We start from the raw sequence: 25283 nt of genomic DNA, 5'->3' as shown, positions 1-25283 counted from the left end.
ACCATTTTGACGGGCCAAACCGCTAAGCAGCTCCCTTCCCTAGGACTGCCTAGCACCTGGTTCACCACTGGGGCAGGCTGCCCTGGGCATGTGGGTGGCACAATTGTGTAAGGACTCAACCTGGCAAGTTTTCTGTGGCGGTAAGAGGTACTCTTCTGTGGTTCCTTCTTCCAGCAATCCCAGGGATCATCAGCCTAAGGCACAGTTTGCCTGGAGTTCAAAGTTTTCCACCTTCCTAAGCCTCCTACACTAAGAGTCTTCTCACACAACCATGCTTTCCTCTCTTCTATCTGAAGACTACAGTGGCCTTCCAAGGAACTCGGCCAGGAGCTTCACTTGCCAAGTCCACCTAGTCTTCAGGCCTCCTTTGAAGAATTGCTGATGCATGATCCCGGGTCCTAAGAAAGCCTCTGTGCCTCAGAGAGCGCCTGCAGGAAATGCAGAATCTCAAGTGTGCAGGTACACACACACACATACACACACGGTTCAGTCAGGCATTACTGAACGTAGCCTCTTTTCTTTTAATATGTGTATATGTCATATGTGCAGATGCTGAGAACAGGGCATCAGATTCCCTAGAGCTGGAGAAACAGGAGGTTGTAAGCCACCCAATGCATGTGATGGAAACCAAACTTGGGTCCTTTGGACAAGCAGCAAGCTCTCTTAACTGCTAAACCTCTCTCCAGCCCCAGGCTGCACTGCACTACAGGGGCATGCCCGTAGTCCCCGTTATTTAGTAGGCTGAGACTGAGACAGGAGGATCACTCGAGTTGGTTCTGGGCTATAGTACTCGATCAGGTGTCCACATTAAGTTTGGCATCATCGTGGTGACCTCCTCAGGAACAGGGAGCACCAGGCTGATTAAAGGGGAGTAAAGCGGTCAGAAAGTTCATCCCCTTTGAACAGCACTTCCTATAACAGAACTTATAGGAAGTTATTCCACAAAACACACTAGAGAAAAATAAAACAAAATATAAAGAAAAAACAATAAAAACAAAACTCATATCATTATACAGATATGAACTAATCATAGCTTTATTTAGAATAAAAAGCCTGAAACACACCCAATGGTCTCAAGAAGAGATGAAATGCCAGTCACAGGAGTGAAATACACTTACTATTACCAATATGGAAATACAAAATACTCTGCTGGGGTAAAAAGAAATATAAGCTTTATTCAAAGAAATACTGAAAATCAATGTTTTACAAATTGCAATCAAGCACTTGAAAGTGTAATTTAGGAAAGAATTCTCAGAATCTATATAAAGCATTCTAGTGTTGGCCAATGCAAAGTTTACTTGAAACTGGTATTTTACATATGCTTAACCTTTAATCATCTTAACATTCATTGATTATGATTCAACTGCTTGAGGTTAAGCAAGTCTCTCATGTAGTATCTCAGAAATAACTTTCAAATACAAAACATTCACACCAGCAAGGAAATTATAAAAGTGTATGTAAATGATGCAGGACTGGATTTGAAGGCTGTGTAGAGATGGAAGTGCTTTGCCTTAGAAAGTCCCCACAAAGTCAAAATTTAACAAAGAGAGATGCCACAGCCAACTGCAGGTTCATAAATGTCACTCTACTATGCATCAACTGAAAAAAATAGATATGCATATCCAAAAAAAATGTCGTTTAAGAGACAAACCAGTGGGATCTGCCTGCTGTGAGCAGAGTGTCACAAGAAGTCCGTCTGAAGATGGCTCCCAGGGCCACTGAGCCGTTCTTATTCTCAGAAGGACAAGATGGTCTTGTTAATGATTTCCACTGACTCCCGGATCTCATCCTCCTTGATCACAAGTGGAGGGGCTAATCTGATGATATCACCATGGGTTGGCTTGGCCAGGAGCCCATTATCTCGGAGCCGCAGACACACCTTCCAAGCGTCACAATCTACAGAAAAACGGTCACAATGTATTCACGGAGATCAATATATAAAAACCCTTGTCATAGGCACAGGCAGCACGGCCCCACCAGAGTGTGTTCCCAGGATCTGCTCAGGAAAAGAAGCTCTAAGTCGCTCCTTTGCTCAAGAGGTTGCATTACTGACCTTTTGGCAAGCACTAGCTAGGTCTGAATGGCATGTTTAGACTGCTACAGGCAGAGCATCCCTTGTCTGCAGTGCTTGGGGCCAGAAGGGCTCCTTCCAGATTCAGGAATGTTGGCATACACAGAAGAGGAAAGGGGGCTCGTGTAAACATGAAACATTTCACACTCACACAACCTAAAGGTAATTTTACACAAGATTCTTAGTGCACTGCATTTTGTTGTGGCCTGTCCCCTGGGGTCAGGCATGGGACTGTCCTCCTCTGGTGTGATGGTGGTACTCAAAACCTTTCAGATCTGGGATCATTTCAATTTCTCAGATTAGGGATGTCTCACATGCAATCATAAGGAGCTAATGTGAAAGACTTGGGTAGGAGACATAAATGAAATAACGGAATAAGCAAGCCCCGAATCCTAGGAACACTACAGTTACTAATATGGACATACGTCCTGACCACTGGGAACTAAGCATCATTTCCCGGCAGGGTTTCAACAAAGTTGCAGGCAGAACTGCCTAGAACTGCCTGAGTCCACCCAACCCATCACACCAGATACTCTTGGTGGAACCAGGCTCAGTTTCTTTCTCAAAAGCTCCTCTGCTGGAATCAATGGCTTTAAAAGGAAGGGTTAGCCCAAGAAAACCAGAAGGGTGCCCTGGAGGGTGATAACTGATATCAGGCACACAATGAAGGCTTAAACCTCCATTATCTATTGCCAACATCAAAGCCATTCCTTTATTCCTACCCTTGCCTCCACAGCCTCTGCTGAAGGTAGAAAGCATTCAAGTGAGGGGAAAAGATTAACGGACACTAACCCAGGATAGCCAGCTGCTGTCTAACTAACAGAGACAGGAAAAGAAATGTCTGCAAGGAACAAACACTTGGTCAAAGGAGTTAAAATGCCTTCCTGTTGGAAAGACCTACAGTTAGGCTAACAATTAAGACAATCAGGTCATGCTTTATCTAAACGGCTTGACCAACAATCTAGCCCACTGTGTTTACCCACTGTGTCTTTGAAAGGAAGTTACCTTTGGTTTCTCGGATGACAATGGCATTTAGCAACCCTTTCCCCCTGACAGCAGTCACAACATCAGAGGGCAGCTTCATGAGCTCCTTTCTCAAGATGGTGCCCATCTTGTCTGCATTTTCAGCAAGATTCTCTTCTTCTAAAACCTGTTTTTTAAAGAATTACACAAATGTTCAGAGTGTCCTGGAGTAATCTGTGTACAGCTAGAAGCAAAAAGCGCCTGCGAAGAGACAAAGACCAGAGCGGCATCACCTGCATTTGCTTTTCAGGGCCTGTAGTAATTTCTAACTAAAGAGACACAACCTCGGAGCCTTGCTTTAATCGCAAATCCACTGACAACCAGTCTTCATAGCAAAATAAAGATTAAAATGTGTTTAATGAGAGCCAGGCAATGGTGGCATGCCTTTAATTCCAGCATTTGGGAGACAGAGGCAGGCAGATCTTTGTGAGTTTGAGGCCAACCTGGTCTACACAGCAAGTTCCAGAACAGCCAAGACTATACAGAGAAACCCTGTCTCAAAAAACCAAAATAATAAAAAAATTAAAAATTGATTAATGCAATATGTTGTTATTATCAGGACACCTCAATGGACTAAGAATAATTTAACTAGAAACTGCACAGATTGCCTTTTTCCCTCCCCCTAACATATACTAACCTTTTATCTACTTTCCTGGGCTATCTTAAAACCTGCGATTGTCCTGCTTTCCAGCATCTTTAGTGCTGGGATTACAGGTATATACCACCATCCCTGACTTCACTTTTTATCTGTGTGGTACTAAGGAATGAAACCCAAGGCCTTCCTCTTCCACTGAACTAAGACCACCAGTCCTCAAATCCAAGTTTGAAAAAAATAAAAGGGAAAAAGAGCTTTGTGGTCACCTGTAATCCCAGCATTTGGGCAGCTAGAGCAGGAGGATTGAGCTGTCTAAGCCTGAGTAACAGGGTAAATTTCAGGCCAATGTAAACTACATAATGAGACCTTGATTTGAATAACAAACAAGGAAAAAAAAAACTTTGCTTGCTAAACCAAAGGAACATATTAGGTGGTCAGCATATAGGAGTTCTGCCGTGCAGGTGACCAATTACAAACTCCAGAAGCCCAGGAGTCCAGTTTATTAGGCAAGGCAAAAAGTTACCTTACATCATCATCATCGTTGTTGTTGTTGTTGTTTTTCCAAGACAGGGTTTCTCTGTAGCTTTGGAGTCTGTCCTGGAACTAGCTCTTGTAAACCAGGCTGGCCTCAAACTCACAGAGATCCGCCTGCCCCTGCCTCCCAAGTGCTGGGATTAAAGGTGTAAGCTACCACCGCCCAGCGAAGCTACCTTACTCTTTGGGAACACCTCGCTCCTAAAATCTTCCCTTCATTCCTCATGCTCTCTAACACTTAGTAATCTTATTAAACTTCTTTTTACACCAGGACTCAAGTTAAAGATAACTTCAACACTATTTAAAAGTAGATATCATTCAGCCATATCAGTTTTCACCTCAAGAGCTGCAATGGCAATTCGGCAGCCTAGTGGATTACCACCGTATGTGGAACCATGTTCCCCTGGTTTAATGGTCAGCATTATCTCGTCATCACACAGCACTGCAGACACCTGAAAGACAGAACCCATCTTTGTCATTCCTCAGATCTCAGCATGCCAGGGACACAGGTACTTCCGTAGCACCGATAGGAAATTCTATCAACCAGCAGTTTTCATCTGCCCCTGACTCTCAGTAATATAACCCAAGACAGGCCCAACACATTACAGACACAGGAAACAAACTTCAGCGGCACAGAACAATATAGTGCACACTTCTAGAACTAAAAGAAAAACACTTTTTTATTATTCTATTATCTGTATAAGGTTTTTTGTCCACAGGTATGTCTATGCAACCACTTGTTTGCCATGCCCATGGAAGCCAGAAGAAGGTGTTAGATCCCTTGGAATTGGAGTTACAGATGGTTGTGAGCTGCCAGGTAGGAGCTGGGAACTGAACCCAGGTCCTCTGGAAAAGCAGTCAGTGCCCTGGATCACTTAGCCATCTCTGCAACCCAAGCAGAACTGTTTTTGCAATGAGATAATTTATAGTCCTTTCCAAAATGCTCTGCTTAGAAACAAACTTGGGCATTCCCTGCAAGAAGACAATTCAGTCCACTCAGTAAGAACATCTACTCTTCAAAACCCTTTTACCCCACATCAATTACTAGCTCTGGATGCAAACCCCCAAAAAAAAGAACAAATGCCCCCTCTTACGTTCATTGTTCATGGTCCTGAACATTCAGTAGTGACACTTTCTCAAAAGTGGGAGGAGGAGCTTCTGAGGGGAAATGCTTCTGTCCAAATCAAATGCCACAGCACATCCCAAAATATGACTCCACTTGGTCAAAATTAACCAAGTACACTGCACAATGGAAGTCTAAAATGTTCCAGGTGGCCTGGAGTCAAATCAAATGACTTTAAAGGCATCCCAGTCAAGGTCAGAAAAAACATAGGGGTTTCTAACTTACAGGGTATAAGCCACCAGAAAGGGCCTTCCCGAGAAGAACTATGTCAGGTCTGACATTTTCATGATCCACAGCCAGCCGTCTACCAGTTCTGGACAATCCCGTCTGTATTTCATCAGCAATAAACAGGACCTGGGAGAAAGAACAGGCAACACAACTGTCATTCTAACCTCTTGAAGAAACAAAGACCACCACCATTTAACCCTCCCAACTAAGTGTCATTCTGACACACCCTGAAAACTGTGCCGATGTTTTTAGTTCCCACACAATTTCAATGGTGTCCTTTGGAAATCTGTTTGCTGTGTCAGCCTAATACCTCCCAGGGGCCTATGTGGCACTACTTTGCATGACAGAAAGGCACAGCCGGGTGGTGGTGGCACACGCCTTTAATCCCAGCACTCCAGAGGCAGAGGCAGGCAGATCTCTATGAGTTCGAGGCCAGCCTGGTCTACAAGAGCTAATTCCAGGACAGTCAGAGCTGTTACACAAAGAAACCCTGTCTCAAAAAAAAAAAAATAAAGAAAGAAAGAAAGAAAGATTTATATGAACACAAAGAGTTTGAAGGGCTTGAATGGCCCTTATTACACTCTAAGAACAAATTCAGATAATTAACTCATATGTAATTATCAAAGATTTTCTGGAATTTTCAATAGTAAACAAAATATACTATTAGCTTTAGTGAAAGAAAAGGAAGAAGAGTCATAACATTTGAAGCAAAGGAACACAAGACAGGGCTTGGGAGGGATTAAAGGAGAAGAGAAGAAAATCACAGTAAGAGCTACAGCAGCCCACACCAGTGTCTTGCCAGTGTTCTAGAGACCGGCAAGTTAGCTTCCACAGAGGGTTCTAAACATTACAATGTTCCTCAACTCTTGGAATCATCGAGGGGAAAGTGAGATAATCATTTATCCTGTCAGCAGAGCTCAAATAAGTGTCGGCAAGTTTGGCCGCACTGCAAAGTGAATGGGACCACCTGGTGCCTAGTGCAGAGTTCTCGAACTCCCGTCAGGTATCCTGGATCTGGAACAATAACACCTGCTTCACCCTGGATGGGCTCCACCATGAAGGCAGCAACATTTGGATCCTGAAGAGCACGCTACAAAAGAAACAGAAGGGAGTGCTAATAGCTTTCATTCTACCATATTTGGCAATTGAAGTCAAATACTACATATATTTCCTGTTAAGAATAAGAATGAGAAGCCGGGCGGTGGTGGCTCAAGCCTTTAATCCCAGCACTTGGGAGGCAGAGGCATTGTGGATCTCTGTGAGTTTGAGGCCAGCCTAGTCTACAAGAGCTAATTCCAGGACAGGCACCAAAGCTACAAAGAAGCCTTGTCTTACAAAAAATAAAAAAAAAAATTTAAAAAAAAATGTTTAAAAAAAGATAAAAATGAGGGATTGGAGCGATAGCTTAACAGAACACTTGTTGCTTTTGCAGAGGAACTGGGTTTGACTCCCAGCACTCATATGGTGGTTCACAACCATCCATAACTCCAGTTCATCCAGTTCAGGAACACCAGGCATATACACATGAAGGCAAAACACTCAAAGTAAATAAACAAAATTAAATGAATAAATAAATAACAGGAGTAAGGAGGAAATGATGATGATGAAGTGGGTCACCATTGCAATTGCAAAACTCCAGCATGCTAGGTTTATGACACCATACCACTATGTCAGACTACCCCACATTTTGCTATGTCATAGATGTATTATTACCAAAAGTTAAGGTAGGAGCGGAGAGATGGCTCAGCCATTAAGAGCACTGGCTGCTCTTGCCAAGAATCCTCGTTCCATGTTTAGGGCCCACATGAGGGTTCACAACTGCCCTTAGGTCCAGTTCCAGAGGATCCAGTGCCACTTTCTGACCTCCTGGAGCACTGCAGACACCTTGTACATTTACATGCAGGCAAAAACTCACATAAACTTTTCTTTAAAAACTAAGTGGACTGTTAAAGCCATCTTACGACTTATTTGCTTGTATTTTACAAAAGTACTACACGTTGGAGATGGGATCTACCTTAGTGGAAGAATAACTGACTGTAACCTACAAGGCCTTGGGCTCCTTTCCTAGCACCACAACAAAATGCTACAATTTGCAAGTTAAAAAAACATTTTATCTAGGCCTGGGGTGATGACTTACACTTTTAATCTCAGTACTTGGGAGGCAGAACCAGGCAGATTTCTATGAGTTCAAGACTGGCCTGGTCTACATACTTTTCCAGATCAGCCAAGGCTTCAAAATAAGAGCCAATCTCAAAAGAAAGAGAAAAAAAGGTGGGAAGAAAGAAAAAGAAATTAATTTGATATAGTAACTAAGTGGGTAATATCTGAACTGGCTAACTGGCCCAAGCACTAGATAACAAAAGCATATTTCCCTGGGTTAAAAACTGACTTTCACTACTGAGAAAAGGTCAGAGATTTCAGCCTAATTTACAATAAATGTTCAGACTCATAACTTTGTTCTGAAGTACTGGGGTCAAGCCCAGAGCATCACACTAGCTGTTTTACCACTAGGCAATCTTCCCTGCCCTCATTAATGATTTTAATTTCTGGATGTGAATGTTTGTCTGTTATTTAAGTACGGGTCTGCACCACGGGCATGGCTGTTCAAAGTCCTCTGAACTATAGAATTACAGAATGTTTTGGGCTACCAAATAGGCACAAAGAACTGAACCTGAGACCTCTGCAAGAGCAGTATGTGATCTTAACCACTGAGACATCTCTCCAGGCCCCTCGTTAATGTGTTTTTATTTCACAAACTGAACAGGTAACAATTAATTCTGAAAGTTTCCAGTTGCTGTGAGCCAAGTACCACAGCCACCCTGATGTACCTCCAGTGCGGGCAGATCATTATACGGGATGGTTTCAAAGCCTGGCATGAAGGGTCCAAAGCCGTCATAACTGGTCGGGTCTGTGGAACTGGAGATTGCAGACAATGTTCGACCCCAAAAGTTTCCATCTAAAAGAAACAAACAGTGACTATTCCAAAGAAACCCACAAGTTTAGAAAGTACTCCCCTACAAACACCTTGGGAAGCCTGACTAAAAATAAATAAAAGATTCCTTAGAGAACCACTGCAAGTTTTCAACTACTCAAACAAAATCTAATACTAACTCCAACAGCTCCCTGGCAGCAGCCAACATCTCCTAAGTACTATTGTAGATACGTCTGCAGCACTTTTCTCAGACCCTTTCTGACCAAAGCCTAACAACTGGGGCATTCAAAGCATGGTTTCTAGACAAAGATGGTACATTTACAATAGGAACATGAGAAAGAAAATATCCTGCATAGAGATGAATTTCCTTTTTTTTTTTTCTTTTGAATTTTTCGAGACAGGGTTTCTCTGTGCAGCCTGGCTGTCCTGGAACTCACTTTTTAGATCAGGCTGGCCTCCAACTCACAGAGATCTGATGTGGGATTTCCCTCTGTATGCTGTGATTACCATTAATGAATAAAGAAACTGCTTTGGGCCTGTTGATAGGGCAGAACTTAGGTAGGCGGGGAAAACTAAACAGAATGCTGGGAGGAAGAAGGTGGAGTGAGAGAGATGCCATGGAGACGCCAGAGTCAGACATGCTGAAACTTCGCTGGTAGGCCACAACCTCGCAATGATATACAGATTAATAGAAATGGGTTAAATTAAGATGTAAGAGTTAGCCAATAAGAAGCTAGAGCTAATGGGCCAACCAGTGATTTAAATAATATAGTTTCTGTGTGATTATTTCAGGTCTAATCTAGCCTGGCGGCCAGGAACCAAACAAGCGGCCCCTCCTTGCAACAGAGATTTGCCTGCCCCTGCCTCCCAAGTGCTGGGATTAAAGACAAGCACCACCACTGCCCAGCTCCATTTCTGTATTTCAAAGCTCAAAGACATTTTATTCAAGGTTAAAAGAATAGCCATAGGTAGATAAGATGCAAATCCTGCAGCTGCCCAGAGGAGGGACACGGAAGAGGAAGACAAGAGCCACATGTCAGATGAACAACTACATGGTACACAGGAGGGCTTCACCAAAACACAAAAAAAACCTAATGTACTAGAGAAAGTACAGTTAGGCTCTCGCCAGCATCCAAAAGAAACAAAAAAGAAGAAATGGGAAAAGCTCCACTTTTCTGAGAAATTCAGAAAAAGGGTGGCTTAACACAGCAGCATGGCTGTGGTTTAATAAGCAACTGCCTGTAACTTAAACATTTTAAAAACTCGTGTTTTAGTTGTGAGTGTCCTGGCTAGTTATTCTAAACAAAATATGATTTCTATTATAGATTTCTATAGTCTCTTTCATATTAGCAAAGGGTGCGAAGATATTCTTATGTTGTATTAACACAGGCTAATGAGTCAGTGGGCTGGAATAGCAGCAAAAGACTCTTTTCCTTCAGGGTGAGCTACAGGATGAGATCCCTGAGGCCAGGAAGAGGAGGACAACTCCTGGTCTCATCAGTGCATGTTATCTTAAAGATTATGCTTTTGGATGTAGATTAAAAAGAGATGGACTGACGTCTGAGTCAGAGACACAGGTGGCAGAGGCTTTTGCAAGAGTATACTTGGAGATGCCAAGAAGCTAAGATACAACCACCCAGTGTTGAGTTCATTGAGTTGCTGCCGGCATAAGTGGTGGAGATGTCAAAACATCCCTAGTGAAATGAATTCCTATTCCCTTTACTGTACTTGTACTTTTCATGGTTGAGTTAACCCCATCTGAAATGATGTAGTTGTTTGCTTTGCTGATTGATGTTAGGCTGAGTGCTTCCTACTAGAGTGGAAGCTCTGAGGACAGGCAGCTCCAGGCTAATTACCTTCTATCCCCTGTCCTGGAGTAGTTAGTGTCTGACCTCCAGTGACCCCTAGCCACATTTATTAAACAGAAAAAATATGATCCTGAGCAAAGGCACACATCTGTGTCAGTTAGCACATTATGAAGGATTAAATGTCAAGGAAGGGAGCATTCAAAGTATTTGGATTGTCTGAGGATCGTTAATGGAAGTGAATTTGAAAATGCATTCTGATGAGTAGGTAGCTTGCAGTATTCTCATACATGAAGAAGTAACTTAGAAATCCAAGAAGTAATTCCACCACCAACCTTTATAAAACTGTCCATAAATAACATATCATGTAACAATTAAGTTCACATACCAGCAAAAACAATCTTTGCTTTGTATTTCTGGATGCCTTTCACGGTGTAGCCCCAACGACGAGCAAGCTTACAGGCAGTCTCTCCGGCCTCCACTCCTATTGTGGGAAAAAATGCTCAGATTTGACTAACAAATTATCAAAGAAATAAGATTAGCAACTGAATCCCAGTCGTGAAAGATTAATTCAGGAAGATTGTAAATTCAGGGCTAGCCTCGGCAATCTAAGTGAGATGTTAAATAAATACAAATAGAAAGAAATGATTGATTTATTGGGAACTTAACAAAAATGGGAATGTCTTACCTGTATTCATAGGGAGAACTTTGTGGTAGTTGAAAAGTTTGGTGACGTACTCCTCATATTCACCAAGGACATTGTTATAGAAAGCACGAGATGTTAAGGTCAGTTTGTCCACCTGACTCGTCATAGCATTTATGATCTTGGGATGGCAGTGTCCTTGGCTGACAGCACCATAAGCACTCAGAAAGTCAAAATATTGCCTGCCTTCTACATCCCATACATAAATGCCTAAAAAAAATAAGGAAGAAAAAAATTTGAGAGTCTCTGTATGCCATAAGACCCCCAAAATGAAGACTGGTTTACAGAGAGAGTTCCAGGATAGTCAAGGCTACAAGAAACCCTATCTCAACCCCCTAAAAAACAAACAAACAAACAAACAAAAACTTGGTTTAGTGCAAGCCTACTTCTCTTTGATTGAGAAAGAAATATTAATGGTATATTTTACCTGTCTACCCCTGACACATATATTTAACAGAACAATATAAAAAGACTGCAATTCTGTCATGAATTTTGTTTCTTAGTGATGAATAAGCACATAAAAATCACACCCAACAGTGAAAGTGTAAAATCCGATGTGAAGCTTCACAACTTCCATTCCAAACGGCTAGTCTAACTGTACAGAAGTTTATTGAGGTATATAGACTTTGTGTCTGGTTAATTTCAGTGTGTGACGTTATTTTTATTTGCAAGTTTTTTATAATAAAGTTTATTTAAGGAAGGGAGGAAGGGAAAGGAGGGAGGGAAAAAAGAGAGAGGGAGGAGAGGAGAGGGGAGGGGAGAGAAGAGGAGGGAAGGGGAGGGGAGGGGAGGGGAGGGGAGGGGAGGGGAGGGGAGGGGAGAGGAGAGGAGAGGAGAGGAGAGGAGAGGAGAGGAGAGGAGAGGAGAGGAGAGGAGAGGAGAGGAGAGGAGAGGAGAGGAGGGAAAGATTACAACCGCTTTACCAATTTTAATTTCAGGAGCCAAAAATGTATTATAGAGAAATTACACACAACAGATAAAGTCTTGTAAAGTAGAGACTACAACCTACCATATAACAGGGTACTCGCAAACCACTTGCCTAATAAGGATTTAGAATCCAGAACTCAATGATGACTAGGCATGGTGGCACGTACCTGTAATGCCACTACCGAGAGAATAAGAACAGGAGGATCAGGAGTTCAAGGCCAGCCCGAACTAAGTACAACCCTATTTTTTAAAATGGTCAAATAACTTGCTAGCATTCCTTCAAAGACATACATGTGTTAATTAAACATGAAAAGATATACATCACCAGTCATTAGGGAAATGCAAATCAAAACAAAGAGATACTGTTTTGTACTAGAATGGTTATAGTTTTTAAAAAGGAAAAAAATAGGGCAAAGATATAAACAACTTGGAATTCACAGCATTGCTAGTGGAAACATAAAATGAACAATTGTGGTTGGGTGTGGTGATGACTACACGTAATCCCAGTACTTGGGTAGCTGAGGTTGGATAAATGCAAGTCCAAGACCAGCCTGAACTACACAATGAGAGTGTATCTCTCTGCCAATACCAAAAATTAAACAAAAATAGTACAGCTACCCAGACAAAAAGGTAGCTGCTCTGAGCTGGGGAGAGGGCTCAGTGAGTAGGAGCTCTTGTTATGCCGTCATAGAATGAGGACCGAGTTTGAGACCCCATATTCCACGTTTAAATAAAGCTGAGCATGGCCACACATTCCTGTAACCCTAGCATTAAGCACAGAGACAGGCAGGTCCAATGAGCTCACTGGCCAGTTTCATGTCAGTGAGAAGCCCTGACTCAAGGGAATAAAGCAGAACCCGAGAGAGTAAGACACCTCACTTCCTCTTTTGCTTCTGCTCAGGCACGGGCACCTCAAATACACATTTTTTTTAAGGTTGGCAGTTTCTCTACAAGCTAAGCATAGAGTTACTACATGACTTAGCAATTCCATTGCAGAAATCAATTCGGGCAGCGCCAAACTTTAAGAAACACTAGCTTACAAAGCTGAAGGAACTCAGTGGGGAGAGAGTTACAATAAAGAAATACTGGCCCGGGAAGAAGGAAAAGGAAGAGAAGAAGGAAGAAAAGAAGTAGGAAAGGGAAGATAGGAGGAGGAGAACAGAACGAGGAGGAGAAAAAGGAGAGGGAGGAGAACCACTGCCATTGGCCAGCAGACAACTGAACCCAACAAGAATGAGAGGCCTGCTCTCAAGTTCCTTTGTAATTAAGGACACAAAAGACAAGTGGATTCCTGCTGTGTTGCTGACTTCCTGATTTTGATCACATGTGCACAGAAGAGATAAAGTTTCTGAGGACCCTTAGAAAGGACACACTGAATATCTAGGAGGGAAAAGCGAAAAAGCGGGAGCTCGTGGGGCCAGAGGGGAGGAGAGAACACAACAATAAAAGCCCTCAACTATCTGGATGAAGGGGAAAGATACAGCTTAATATCATCATCTTTTTTATTGGGGTTGTGTCAAAATAAAAACTAACAGTTAAAAAAAAATTGGAGGTGATGTCATGTTCCTATTTCTTCTGCATGCCTCCTAAGAGAGGCCACACCAGCACAGATGCCCTAGACACTTAGTAAAGGCGAAGGAGTCCCATCTGCAACACACATTCAATGAAGGTTAGATGTGAGAAAATACAAAACAACTATTTTTTATAACACATTTCCAGGAAATGTGGGGGTGGGTTAATCCAAAACATACCTTTTCCTCTCTCCAGGGCTACAGGTAAAGGATGGTAATTGTGTGCACCATACTTAGATTCCCGTTCAAAAATGTAGTCAGAGGACGGCGGCCCTTGGACTGTCTTCTTAGTTGCAACAGATGCAGCAGAGGCGACTGAGGCATGAACCCCTCGCCGCAGAGCAGCAACTGTCTGCAAACTTGCTAGTTTGGAAAACATTGTGTGAGTCCTTTAGGAATGGAAGTGCAGAGACCTGTCCAAAGGAAGAGAAGGCGCTGAGTGAGAACCTTTCCAGAGTCAACGCATGTCTGTTCACCGAGTAACTGCTGAGCGTCTACCACAGTCAGTATCCAGCCTTCTCCTATCAGAGTACAGGGCAGACATTAGGGCGCCAAGGCAGAGGCCAGAGCTGCTTGGTGGCTGTGAGTCATGGGGTAGGAAGCAGGGGCTATTTTGTACTTTTTTTTAAAGCCCAGACTAGCATTCAATTCCAGAATCAAAGGACCATCTAGACTAGGACTACAAGCAGCACATGCATCTTCCCCCCTTAGCCCCCACTTCCCTATTCCCTAGATTGCACTTTTACTCTGTCCCAGTATGTAGGTAGTGAAACAATAACAAATGTGGTTTTAACCTAAGTAAGGTTTTAGAAGCATTTAGGGGGCAGAGGCAAGATGATCAACCAAAGTTCCAGGCTAGCCTGACCTACCCAGTAAGTGCCACGGGCTACAAGTAGTCACTATCTCAAAATAGGCGTGGAATAGAGACAGAGCTAGAGACATGGCTCAGCAGTTAAGAGGATTTGCTGCTTTTCCAAAAGGCCTGAGTTCAGATGTCAACACCCACATGGTGGTTCACAACTGTCTTGTAACTCCAGGGGATCCAGCACTCTCTTCTGACCTCTGTAGGCACCAGACACCCATATAGTGCACATATATATGTGCAGACAAACATGTAATACATATAAAATAAAAACAAATCAATCTCAAAAGAAAAAAATGGAGACGGAAAAAGGTAACTTTTGGAGGTGGAAAGAGTTTAGCACCCAAACTAAAAAAGGTAGGCTCTGTCATTTAGCATAAATATCTAAAACACCTGGAAGTCAAATGCAGCACAAACAAAGGCAAAAAGACTTGTTCTGTGATGTGTTAAGAGTCTTGAGCTTTAACAGTAAAAAACACAAATATTTAAATAGATGAAAAGAGAATGGCTGTTTCTATAACCCCAGCTACCACACACACACACACACTAAAAAGAAGTATCAAAACAACTGTTCAAAGAAAAAAACTAATTTCAGCAAGAGACTATCAAAGCAGAAACTGCTGAGTCAGGCATGTGAGTTTCCGAGCACACTGGTGCTCACACTATTTACATTTCAGAATCAGGCTACTTCCCTGCTCCAGCCCAAAGCCAGCTCCCCATTCAGACCCTGGCAGGTAAAGAGCCCGAAACAAAGACTAGAGTAAGGAAGGGACTGCAACAGAAAGGAAATGCAGAGCATGCCTGGTATCATGTCTAGAGGCAGAGAGGGGAGACATTTTAAGATAAATTCTAGATTAAGGAAAGTTACCAAAGCCAGGTAGGCATGCTTAGGATATCTGTATCTCCTTATTTTTTAAAAGACAAATAGCTAATTCATGTTTCAACAAAAAATTCTCTAACAAGTCAAACCATGCATACTCTTCGCATTCTTGATTGAGCTGCCAAGTCAGCCGATCATGGGGCTTGGCTAACTTCCCTGTCAACTTGGCTCTCACTCCACACTAAAAATCCAGTGAGGTTCAAGAATTTGCAATCACTAATCAAATCCCACAACTCTGTCTTGTTTGCCAAAGACTGCCCTGATTCTTTCTTCCCACGGTTCAGACCACAGTACAGACTTGGAACTCAAGCTCTAGGGACTGTCTTGAGAGGGTTCCAGTGACTCCTAAAGCAACACACACAATTGTATACAAAAGTACTTCTTCTTAAGGAAAAGGTCTGTAACTTCCACAGTATTTTCTCTCTAACAAAACCAATGCAAGAATCACTAGACTGGGAATGGCAGCTGAGGAAAGCATCTAACTGTACTACAAAGAACTATTCCCCATCACCACCACTAAGCCTAAAACACCTATTCACCATTTCTTTCTAGGCTCTTTACAATCTACACAGTATATGCTCTTTGAACTACTAAAAATTTAAAACAGTAGTAATTTTTGCCTAGCAAACAAGCATAAAATATGCTTTCTTTGATCTCACAGCACTCAGGAGGCAGAGGCAGGCGGATCTATGTGAGTCCGAGGCCAGACTAGTCTACAAAGTGAGTTCCAGGACAGCCAAGGCAGAGAGAGAAACCCTGTCACAGGAAAGAAAAAAAAAAAAAAACATGCTTTCTCGGATACTCCTTAGCCGTGTACTTACATGCACACAGGCAAAACATTCATATACATAAAAATAAATAAATCTCTAAAATAAGTTTCTAATGACATGGGAAGGTATTTTAGGATACACTTAAGTAAAGAAAAAATATACATATAGGATGTTCAAATATGCAAAGAGCATTAAGAAAAATATTAAGGAAAGAAACAAAAAAGACACTGTGACTATCTTTAACTATTCTCCATTCTCTACAATGACCATAGATTGTATTTATAGTACTGGGTGGTGGAATCCCAGCACTCAGGAGGCAGAGGCAGGTCAGTCTCTAAGTTTGAAGCCAGCCTTGGTCTACAGAGTGAGTTCCAGGATAGCCAGGACTACACAGAGAAACCCTGTCTTGAAAAAAAAGAAGAAAAAAATGTATTTATGGTCAGAAACACTGAGAACAAACTTGGACATGGGTCTCCGGTGTTTGACAGAGACTAGGAAGCAAACAAAATCAAGTTAAAAGGATCTGGTAAGCTTTGAGAAAACAGTGTTGTTTAAAGAAAAGTAGAGTCAATACTCAGAGGAAGTGCAGTTTTGGGTCTACTAGGTCACCTGTTCTTAGGGAAAGAGTCAAACTTTAAAATAAAAACTATTCTTATACTTTTGCTACTGAAGTCTACAGCCCTGATTTTTCAATAGACAGAAAGACAACTCAAAATACCTGATTTTTCAATAGACAGAAAGACAACTCAAAAAGCCTGGTTATTGAAAAGAATCTTAAAAAATGCTTCAGTAATATATTTTTATAGGTAGAAATAAAACTGCAAGTGACTGCAGAAGGGGTTTGGGGGGCTACTATAATCCTAGCACTTGGGGGCACAGAGGCAAGAGGGTTTCCAGGCCAAGGTTAGACTCAGCTGACTCAAAACAAAAGCTACAAGGAGAAAGAATCTTTAAAAGGTTGCCTAAACTCAACTTGTCTCAGTTTGCACAAGAATTACCTGCTCTGATACAATCTATTTATCTGCTGGGTCACCTCAATTTTATACAGAAAAACATTATTATCAGTAGCCTAACAAAAACATTCAAAACATAAGTAATGTTCTCCAAGTTCTCAAAGTAGATCTCTGGATATTTAACTTAGCTGGGAAATATCAGAGTTGCACAGATGAAGATATAGAAGAATATACTATGCATATTTCTATTAAAGAGCCTCTGCGTTCAAAGAGAACAAAATTCTAATTCAAATGGCCTTTAAAATAGCCATCAATCATCTTCTCTAGACTTGGAAATGGTCAAAGGAGGGTAGAAAATCCACACCGTTTCACAATTTAAATTCTGTCTGTAGCTCTAGGAGGTGAATGTCTCAGTCTTTCTGAGCTTCAATTTCCCCAATGGTCAAATGAGGCTGAAGCCATTCACGGGTGTCTTGAGGAGCTCATGTTAAAGCTCCAAGTTTGGCACAAAGGAGCCATTCATTAGGCTCTCTTCTGCTCTAAGTTCACAGGAACGTCAGCCAATTTCTACAAAAAAAAAAAAAAAAAAAAACACAAAACACTGCCATGGTTTCTTGTTTTAAACCGGTAGAGTACTTGCCTATGCCTGAAGCCTTGGATTCCATTTCCACCACCAAATAAACTGGAGAAGCAGAGGCAGGAAGATCAGGAGTTCGAGATCATTCTTGGCTACCCAAGAAATTAGAGACAGTCAGGTACTCTGACATCTGCCTTCAATCCCTGCCCTCTGGAGGCAGAGCCAGATGGATCTCTATGAGTCTGAGGCCAACCAGGACTACAGAGTGAGAGCTTGCCTTAAATAAATTAATACATAGATATGAGACAAGAAAATAAAAATGAGTGACCAGCCATGCCTCAAGAAACACTTCGCCTGAAACCGGTGGTGGCGCACACCTTTAATCCCAGCACTAGGGAGGCAGAGGCAGGCGGATCTCTGTGAGTTCGAGGCCAGCCTGGTCTACAAGAGCTAGTTCCAGGACAGGCTCCAAAGCTACAGAGAAACAGAGAAACGCTGTCTCGAAAAACAAAAACAAAACTAAACAAAACAAAAAACCACCTAGGCCTTCTGCTGGTATTCTCTTGTCTGACAAGTGAGCAAGGTCCTTCCTTACTGACCACACAGCTCCTAAAGGAAGCAAGGTAGCAACAGAAAGTGACCCAGACTAGAGAGGTCATGAGGCCACCCGCCTGCATCAAGGCAGCTCATCCGTCCTCCTGTGCAGAAGTTCACCTTCTCATCAAGGTTCACTCTGAGACCATTTAATAGCTTTCAGTCTTCAAAGAAGAAAACAATGTGTTGCCAAATGCATTATTATTTATTTATCATTTATATTTACTATTTTTATTTTATCTATTTGCTATTTATATTTAGCAGATATAAGGGCCTAGAAAAGAGAACAAGTTCTAATGATAAGTCAAGACTGCTGAATAGCTAACATTTAATTCCAAGGCCATCACTGTTCCCTGCCTTATACCCACCCACATCAGCAATGTTTCCACAGTACAGTTTCCATAAAGGGCTGCATTTGAAAGAACTTGTTCAGTCTGCCTTATTAAATAACATTTTTTTAAATTACTCTTAAAGAACCATCAGTGTAAAGTCATCCAAAAGCCATTGAAAATATTCAGCTCGAGAAGTAAATTTGGTTTAGCGATTGTCAAATATTTACTTTTCTGAGGTAACCATTCACAAATACAGGCCTTATTTTTTTGAAGTTCTGCCAACAAAAGCTTTGCTTTACGTAACCAATATTCTGGCTAAAATTCACCCAAGTGCGTCACAGGCAAACTAAAGTAATACTACTGGGAAAGGATTGGACCAGCTACACCGCACCCTCCACACACCTCCAAATCACTGCCCATTCATTACTATTTTTAAAAGTATGGAACCTGACTCATCCTTAAGAACTCAGCAAACGGTATAAAATGCAAACCCAAATAACTATAATAAAGATAGACTATGGAAGGAAAATATATGAGACAAGAAAAAGACCTTTAAAAATATATGCTGAACCTCAGAAAATTCCAGTCTAATTGTGTGGGACTTTTGATGCCAGCAAACCTTGCCTCAGGCCCACATCATGTCTGGCAGTACATTTATTTACCTTGTAAATGTGTTTAAAGTTGTAAATGTATTTACCTTGTAAATGTGTCTAATTAAAGTTTTAGGGACTGGAGAGAAGGCGCTGCAGTTAAGATCATCTACTATTCTTCCACAACACCAGAGTTTGGTTCCCAGCACCCACATGGCACAGCTCCCAAGAAGCCTGCTCCAGAGAGATTGGACCTCTCTGGCCTTGGAAGGCAACTGCATTCATGTACGTACGTACGTACGTACACACACACACACACACACACACACACACACACACACAAAATAAAAAAATCATAAATACATTTTCAGGTTACATGAAATTAATTTCCCTACAGACGCTCTGACAATCCTGATTTAGGAGATTTGGGATGGAGAAATGGGAGGGAAAGGGCACTTCATTTCAAAAATCACTCTTTCTCCTCCCTTAATGTATCTTGACACATTTACAAGGTAAATAAATGTACTGCCAGACATGATGTGGGCCTGAGGCAAGGTTTGCTGGCATCAAAAGTCCCACGCAATTAGACTGGAATTTTCTGAGGTTCAGCATCGGTTGCCAAAGGTCTAAGGGGGGTGAGGAAGCGGGAGGGGGGTCTTCGTGCCGAAAGCCCTCTGGGCCAATCTCTAGCCAACTCTCAATAAGGTACACGTCACTTCCTCAATCGCTTAAATGGGTTTAGAGCTGGAGATAAAGTGGGGAGTGGAGAGGGATGGGCAGGAGCAGTCGCGGGACATAGAGGCTGCCCAAAGAACTCGGACTCGGTCTGCATCAGTGTTCCACGCCCGATGACGGAGCCACGCGTTGACAGCTCTGTCCCCAGGGATCCGATCCCCGGCAGCCAGGCTGCTGGAGACACCACCTTCTCGAAAGCCAAGGCCTCGAAAGCTCTAGGCGAGTGCCCCGAGGGCGGCGAGCCGAGCTGTGCCTGGCAGGCGGCCGTGCCACGTCTCCGGCCTCCAGTTCCCTGCCCGTCCCCATACAGCCCTCCCCGCCCCGGGGACGTGTCGCACCGCCCCGGGGACGTGTCGCACCCTCCAGCCCTGCGCTGCCCCGGCTGAGACTCCGGGACACCGAGCAGGTCCCGGGCCTCTTCAGTCCAGTCCCGGCGCGCGCTTGATACCTGACAGGGTCCGCTAGGCGTGAGCGACAGACCGCAAACCAGCCACGAAGCCCGAGGTGACCGCCCGCCCGGCGCGTCACGCCGTTTAAGACGCCCTGTCTGCCCCGCCCCGCCTGTGCTTACAGTTCATTGGTCGGGACGGAGGGCCGCACACCAATCACACGAGGCCCGCCCTCGCCCCACCCACCCGGCCTTGAGCCGCTGGGCTCCAAGCTCTGATGCCTGCTGTAAATGCGAGGTCTGCCTTAGTGGTTGCCGCACTTCTGCTCTGGATTGGATTTAGGAGCAGTTTGCTCTCCTTTACAGGCAGGGAAACAGAGACCTGAGGGGATACTGGCCTTCCACTGCGTTTCCCTGGCCGACGGACCCTCCAAAGACTTTCCTGAAAGAGACTCTTGGGTGCTACATCATCTCCTCTTAGATACTGAAATCACATAACCTTGAAGGCTCACGTGCCAGAATGGCAGTACAGCTTACTGAAGTTCTAGAATCATCTCTGCAGCTGTAGAACACTGCCCAGCTATTAGCTATTGTTAGTAGTCGTTGGAAATGGCAGCACCATTAAAACTCAAAACCCAATAAGGATATCGCAGAATAAACAGATTCAGAAGGTGTTTGAGTATCATTCTGTGTATAACGGTTGTTATAAATCAGAAACATGCAAATAATAGAAGACACCTAGAGTTATCCAATAATACAGTGTCAGAAGCCGCAGGCAGCAGAGAACTGCCTATCAGCACAGGGTCAGTCAGAAAGATTTCACACTCCAGTCTCGAATGACCCTGTGTGGGTGAGAAACCACAAGGATGGAGGGACTAGCACGTCAGGGAGAGCCATTGTCAGTCTAGGTATCAAGGGCTAGAAGTGTAATTTCTAGAGCCAAAGAGAGAGGAGTTCGAGGAGAGACCATTTGGAGGGAGCTGGGTACTAAGAATTGGATCTTATGCTGGGCTGTGGTGGTGCTCACACCAGCACTCAGGAGACAGAGGCAGGGGAAATCTCTGAGTTTGAAGCCAGCCTGGTCTACAGAGTGAGTTCCAGGACAGCCACAGCTACACAGACAACCCCTGTCTGGAGAGAGAGAGAGAGAGAGAGAGAGAGAGAGAGAGAGAGAGAGAGAGAGAGAGAGAGAGATGAGGATAGAGGGACAAATGGAAGACATTCAACAGCCGTAACAGGGCAAGTCTTAGCTGACCTGGCTAGTAGGGGCAGGAAAGTGGTGTTTGCTCAGAGACATAGCCGTAAAGGGCAGTTTTATCTGCTGGAGCACAGTGTAAGCCTCAAGTGGGATTTGGCCCTCCCTGGGCTCATCCTGTCCTTGGCCAAGACCATTTGCCCAGATCATTGACATAATGATGATTATCCTTCTAAGACTCCTTATGATCTTCACTTTGCCTTTTATTTCTTGATTCCCTTTACACCACCTGCTTTAGTATGGTCAACCTCCTGGGGCTTTTTGACCCTTCTTCCCCTGGGGTGAGAAAGGAATTGTTTCTCTGTGGTCCTGCTCTGCAAACCTGGACAAGCGATTCAGGCTGGGGCCTAGGAATCCTGTTATGCCTTGGCAAGCAGAAGCTGGTGAGCTCATCGGAAGAGCTAAGTGTAACACTGAAGCATGAGCAATGTTTTTGGACTCACAAGTAGCATGCTCTTTGATGAGAAGGGTTTCATAAGCAAGAAACTTCTGACACTGTCTGGGTTTTATCGCTTCTTACTTATCAGAGAAAGGCACTGGGTACAAAGAACGCGATAAAAATTTATGGTTTCCCTCCTAACTGCTTTTTTTTCCATCATTAATTGTAGCCAAGAAAGAACAACCTGTACCTCAAAGTTGCCTTTTCTCAGCCGACAAACAGAACTACTCTGATTACATTTGCACAATCTAAAAACGTGTACGAACAGAGCACACAAGGCAGGGATTGTTGAAACTTTGACTCTACCAACAGACTCAAGCAAATAATTCTACAGAAACTGGGGGACCTCATGACAAAGAACTCCGAGCAGAGGGCCAAGACCCAAGTTAGACCCACAAGTCAATTTGACAAATGTCCCTTAAGTGACTTAAGTGTGTGATTCTGTGTGGAGTTTTACATCAGGTAACCCAATGTGAGCAGAGAGGGAAACAGATAACTGGGAAATCTTCCTTCACTAATTATGAACAGAAACCTTGCAAGTTTGACTTCATCTCACATGGAAAGGGAATGAATGCTTCGTTTTCTGCTGCAGACAATTCTCAGTATTCACTGACTAGGAAAACAGCTGTGGTTGCCAGGCATGGTGACTCCTTCCTGCAATCCCAGGAGTGGGAAGCAGAGGCAGAAGGGACATTGCAAGTTCGAAGCCATCCAGAGCTACACAGAAAGACTGTTTCACAAGGTGGAATTGGGGTGTAAAGTGGAGACACAGCTCAGCCATTAAGAGTATGTGCTGTCCGTGCTCTATTGTTCAGTTCTCAGAACCCACTTCAGGGCAGCTCACAACTGCCTATAGCTCCAATTCTAGGGGATCTGATGCCTCTGGCCCCATGCACACACATATGCACAAAATTAAAAATAATAAAATAAACGTATTTTTTAAACAAACAAAAAAGAAACAGGGGAGAGAATACGAGTTACAAAGGCCTTGTCTCCCCAATACTTCACTGTCCATCTCATTATTTGGTATTAATATAGGCTACATTGATTTGGGCTTCAAACTTTTTTCCCTTGTTTGTTTTTTGTTGTTGTTTGTTTGTTTGTTTGTTTGTTGACAGGGTTTCTCTATGTAGTCTTGGCTGTCCTGGAACTCGCTCTGTAGACCAGGCTGGCCTCGAACTCACAAAAATCTGCCTGCCTGTACCTCCCGAGCACTGGGATTAAAGGTGTGGGTCACCACTGGCAGATTTTGAACTTTTAATCATTTGAGAAATCCACACTAGTTCCAAAGAGAAAGTCTGAGAAGAAACCTCTGGAATATTAGTGAAACAAAACAAAACAAAAACAACAACAACAACAAAAAAGCAAGAGAAAAAAATTGTGATAAATTATATTCAAGGCTGGAGAGATGGCTCAGCAGTTAAGAGCACTTCCTTCAGGACCTGAATTCAGTTCTCAGTACCCACATCAGTCTGCTCCCAAACGTCTGTAACCCCTCTCCTGGCCTCTTGGTGGCCTTACAGAAATGAAAGCAAACACTCCCTGAGTTGGGGAAGGTATTTATCTCTGGAGGTAAGTGAGCATGCTCAAATCCACTACACCAGAGATGCAGCAGGAGCAAGGACAGCCAGAAAGGGGCAACTGGAGAAAGCTGTTCTGAACCTAAATTTGAAATAGAAGCAGTGGGCAGACTGAGAAATTTTGCAGTTCTAATGCCAATCTTGACATGAGGATGTGCCTATCTGAAGTATTTATCTCTTTGTCCTGTAGCTGAACCTAGAAGTCGATCTATAACGCCAGTCCTTCCCTGTGGTGAGTCTTTCTCTGGCCCTCCAGCTAGCTCCCAAATAAACATTATGGAGACTTCTTATTATGATAGCTCAGCCGATAGCTTAGGCTTGTTTCTAACTAGCTCTTGTAACTTAACACATTTCTATTAATCTATATGCTGTCCTGAGGGTCGTTTACCTCATCTATGTACTGTCTATCCTATTTTCCTGTATCTTTTGGAGCCTCCCATCTTCCCAGTATCCTCTCCGCCCTGAAAATCCTACTAGCTATTGGGCATTCAGTTTTTTATTAAACTAATCAGAGTGACACGTCTTCACAGTGTACAAAAAGATTATTCCACAACATTTCTCCCTTTTTGTCTCAATAAAAAGGGAAGGTTTGAACTCTAACACAGAAAAACTATATATAATAAGAATAATTAATAGGTAAGTATTATATTCACAATGCCCAGTCCATTTGTATTTGCAAAATAGTCCATCAACTATTCTCTCTTGATGAGTCCAGAATTTCGTATCTAGATTACTTTTCATCACAAATAAAGAAAATAGCAACTATAGCTTCTTAGTCTTCAGTTCCATCAATGACCCCAGAAGGATATAATATTATCTGAGTAAACAGGAAGTGCAGTACAAACTACTTCCAAATTGAGAGAGATATCTGACTTCCTGGGCAGTCGCTCAAGGTTTTTTCTGCAGCATTGGGGCATCTATTTCTTGCCTACAGGCCTAGAAGATCTGGCAGACTTTTTTGTGAAGCAGGAATTTTTGAAGGACTACACTACCCTGTCTTGAAAAAGTTCAGCAGTCACTTTCTTTTGTGTTTATTTGTCCAGTTTGGACATCACACTGGCAGCAGGTGAGGCAAGGGCAATTTCTGACCCAAATGGCTAGCGCTTGCCACAAAGAAAGTAAACTGTATATGGAGTTTCTTAGATACCCACTCTCTTCTCTGAAGTAAATTGGTGCTGCCAGGAGCAGATGTGTTTCATTGTCATAAAAGTCCTATATTAACAAAACATTTTAAATGTCATATTCTATAGGTCTTTCAGGTGTTTGAAGACCATCTAGCTATCGAAAATATATATCTCTGTTTGACCTTGAAATCATACTTAACATGAATACAAGTTTGATTGTTATAAGTGACTAACTACTAACCTGCATCTCTTTATTATCCTAAATAGTTTGGAATAATAACTTTTAAAAGGACTAGAAATTTATATTCTATTGTTAAATGAACTGCATAGGTGCAGTACCTTAAACAAGAGTAGAAATGTATGTACAGCATGTTCTAACAAAAAATAATCTTAAATTTGTGTTGGTATAAAAAAACCCATACCAATGCAAAATATTTGAGAATAGTTGTTCAAAAGTAGACTGGATGATCTATCCTTTTATCTCATTATTTTTGTAACATATCCCCAGCATTTTCTCTTCACTTTCCTTTTTAAGACCTCAGGGGTCTCCTCTGCCTCCTCCGCTTTCTCCTCTTCCTTGGCACTTTCTGTCCACTCTTTGACTGCCATTGTGTTTCTACTTTGTATCCAGTTCACAATCTAGATCTTATCTTCCCAGACTAGACTGCTTTGTTTAGTTTGGCATTTTATTT

At 42.7% G+C, this 25283-nt stretch overlaps 1 protein-coding gene across 2 annotated transcripts in view; it reads right to left on the bottom strand.

Moving 5' to 3' along the window:
- Positions 1 to 1008: 1008 nt before the first annotated feature.
- Positions 1009 to 25283, bottom strand: part of Oat (ornithine aminotransferase) — a 25529-nt gene continuing 1254 nt past the window's right edge. The window contains exons 1-10 of one of the 2 annotated variants that reach the window (XM_048455208.3): positions 20254 to 20356; positions 13693 to 13925; positions 11000 to 11224; positions 10700 to 10795; positions 8403 to 8530; positions 6542 to 6664; positions 5572 to 5700; positions 4562 to 4675; positions 3077 to 3221; positions 1009 to 1896 (exon numbers count right to left, since the gene is read on the bottom strand). In XM_048455208.3, the coding sequence (XP_048311165.3) occupies positions 1736 to 1896; positions 3077 to 3221; positions 4562 to 4675; positions 5572 to 5700; positions 6542 to 6664; positions 8403 to 8530; positions 10700 to 10795; positions 11000 to 11224; positions 13693 to 13891 (1320 nt within the window). In that variant the 5' untranslated portion in view covers positions 13892 to 13925; positions 20254 to 20356 and the 3' untranslated portion in view covers positions 1009 to 1735. Of the gene's footprint in view, positions 1897 to 3076; positions 3222 to 4561; positions 4676 to 5571; positions 5701 to 6541; positions 6665 to 8402; positions 8531 to 10699; positions 10796 to 10999; positions 11225 to 13692; positions 13926 to 20253; positions 20357 to 25283 lie in introns of those variants that run through there. The other variant, XM_087908343.1, reaches the window with a different exon arrangement.

This window comes from Myodes glareolus, chromosome 7, assembly GCF_982192425.1.
Source record: "Myodes glareolus chromosome 7, mMyoGla1.1, whole genome shotgun sequence".
In the NCBI taxonomy this organism is placed as follows: Eukaryota; Metazoa; Chordata; class Mammalia; order Rodentia; family Cricetidae; genus Myodes; species Myodes glareolus.
Note: the sequence above shows the minus strand (reverse complement) of the source record. Positions and strands in the feature narration are given on the sequence as shown.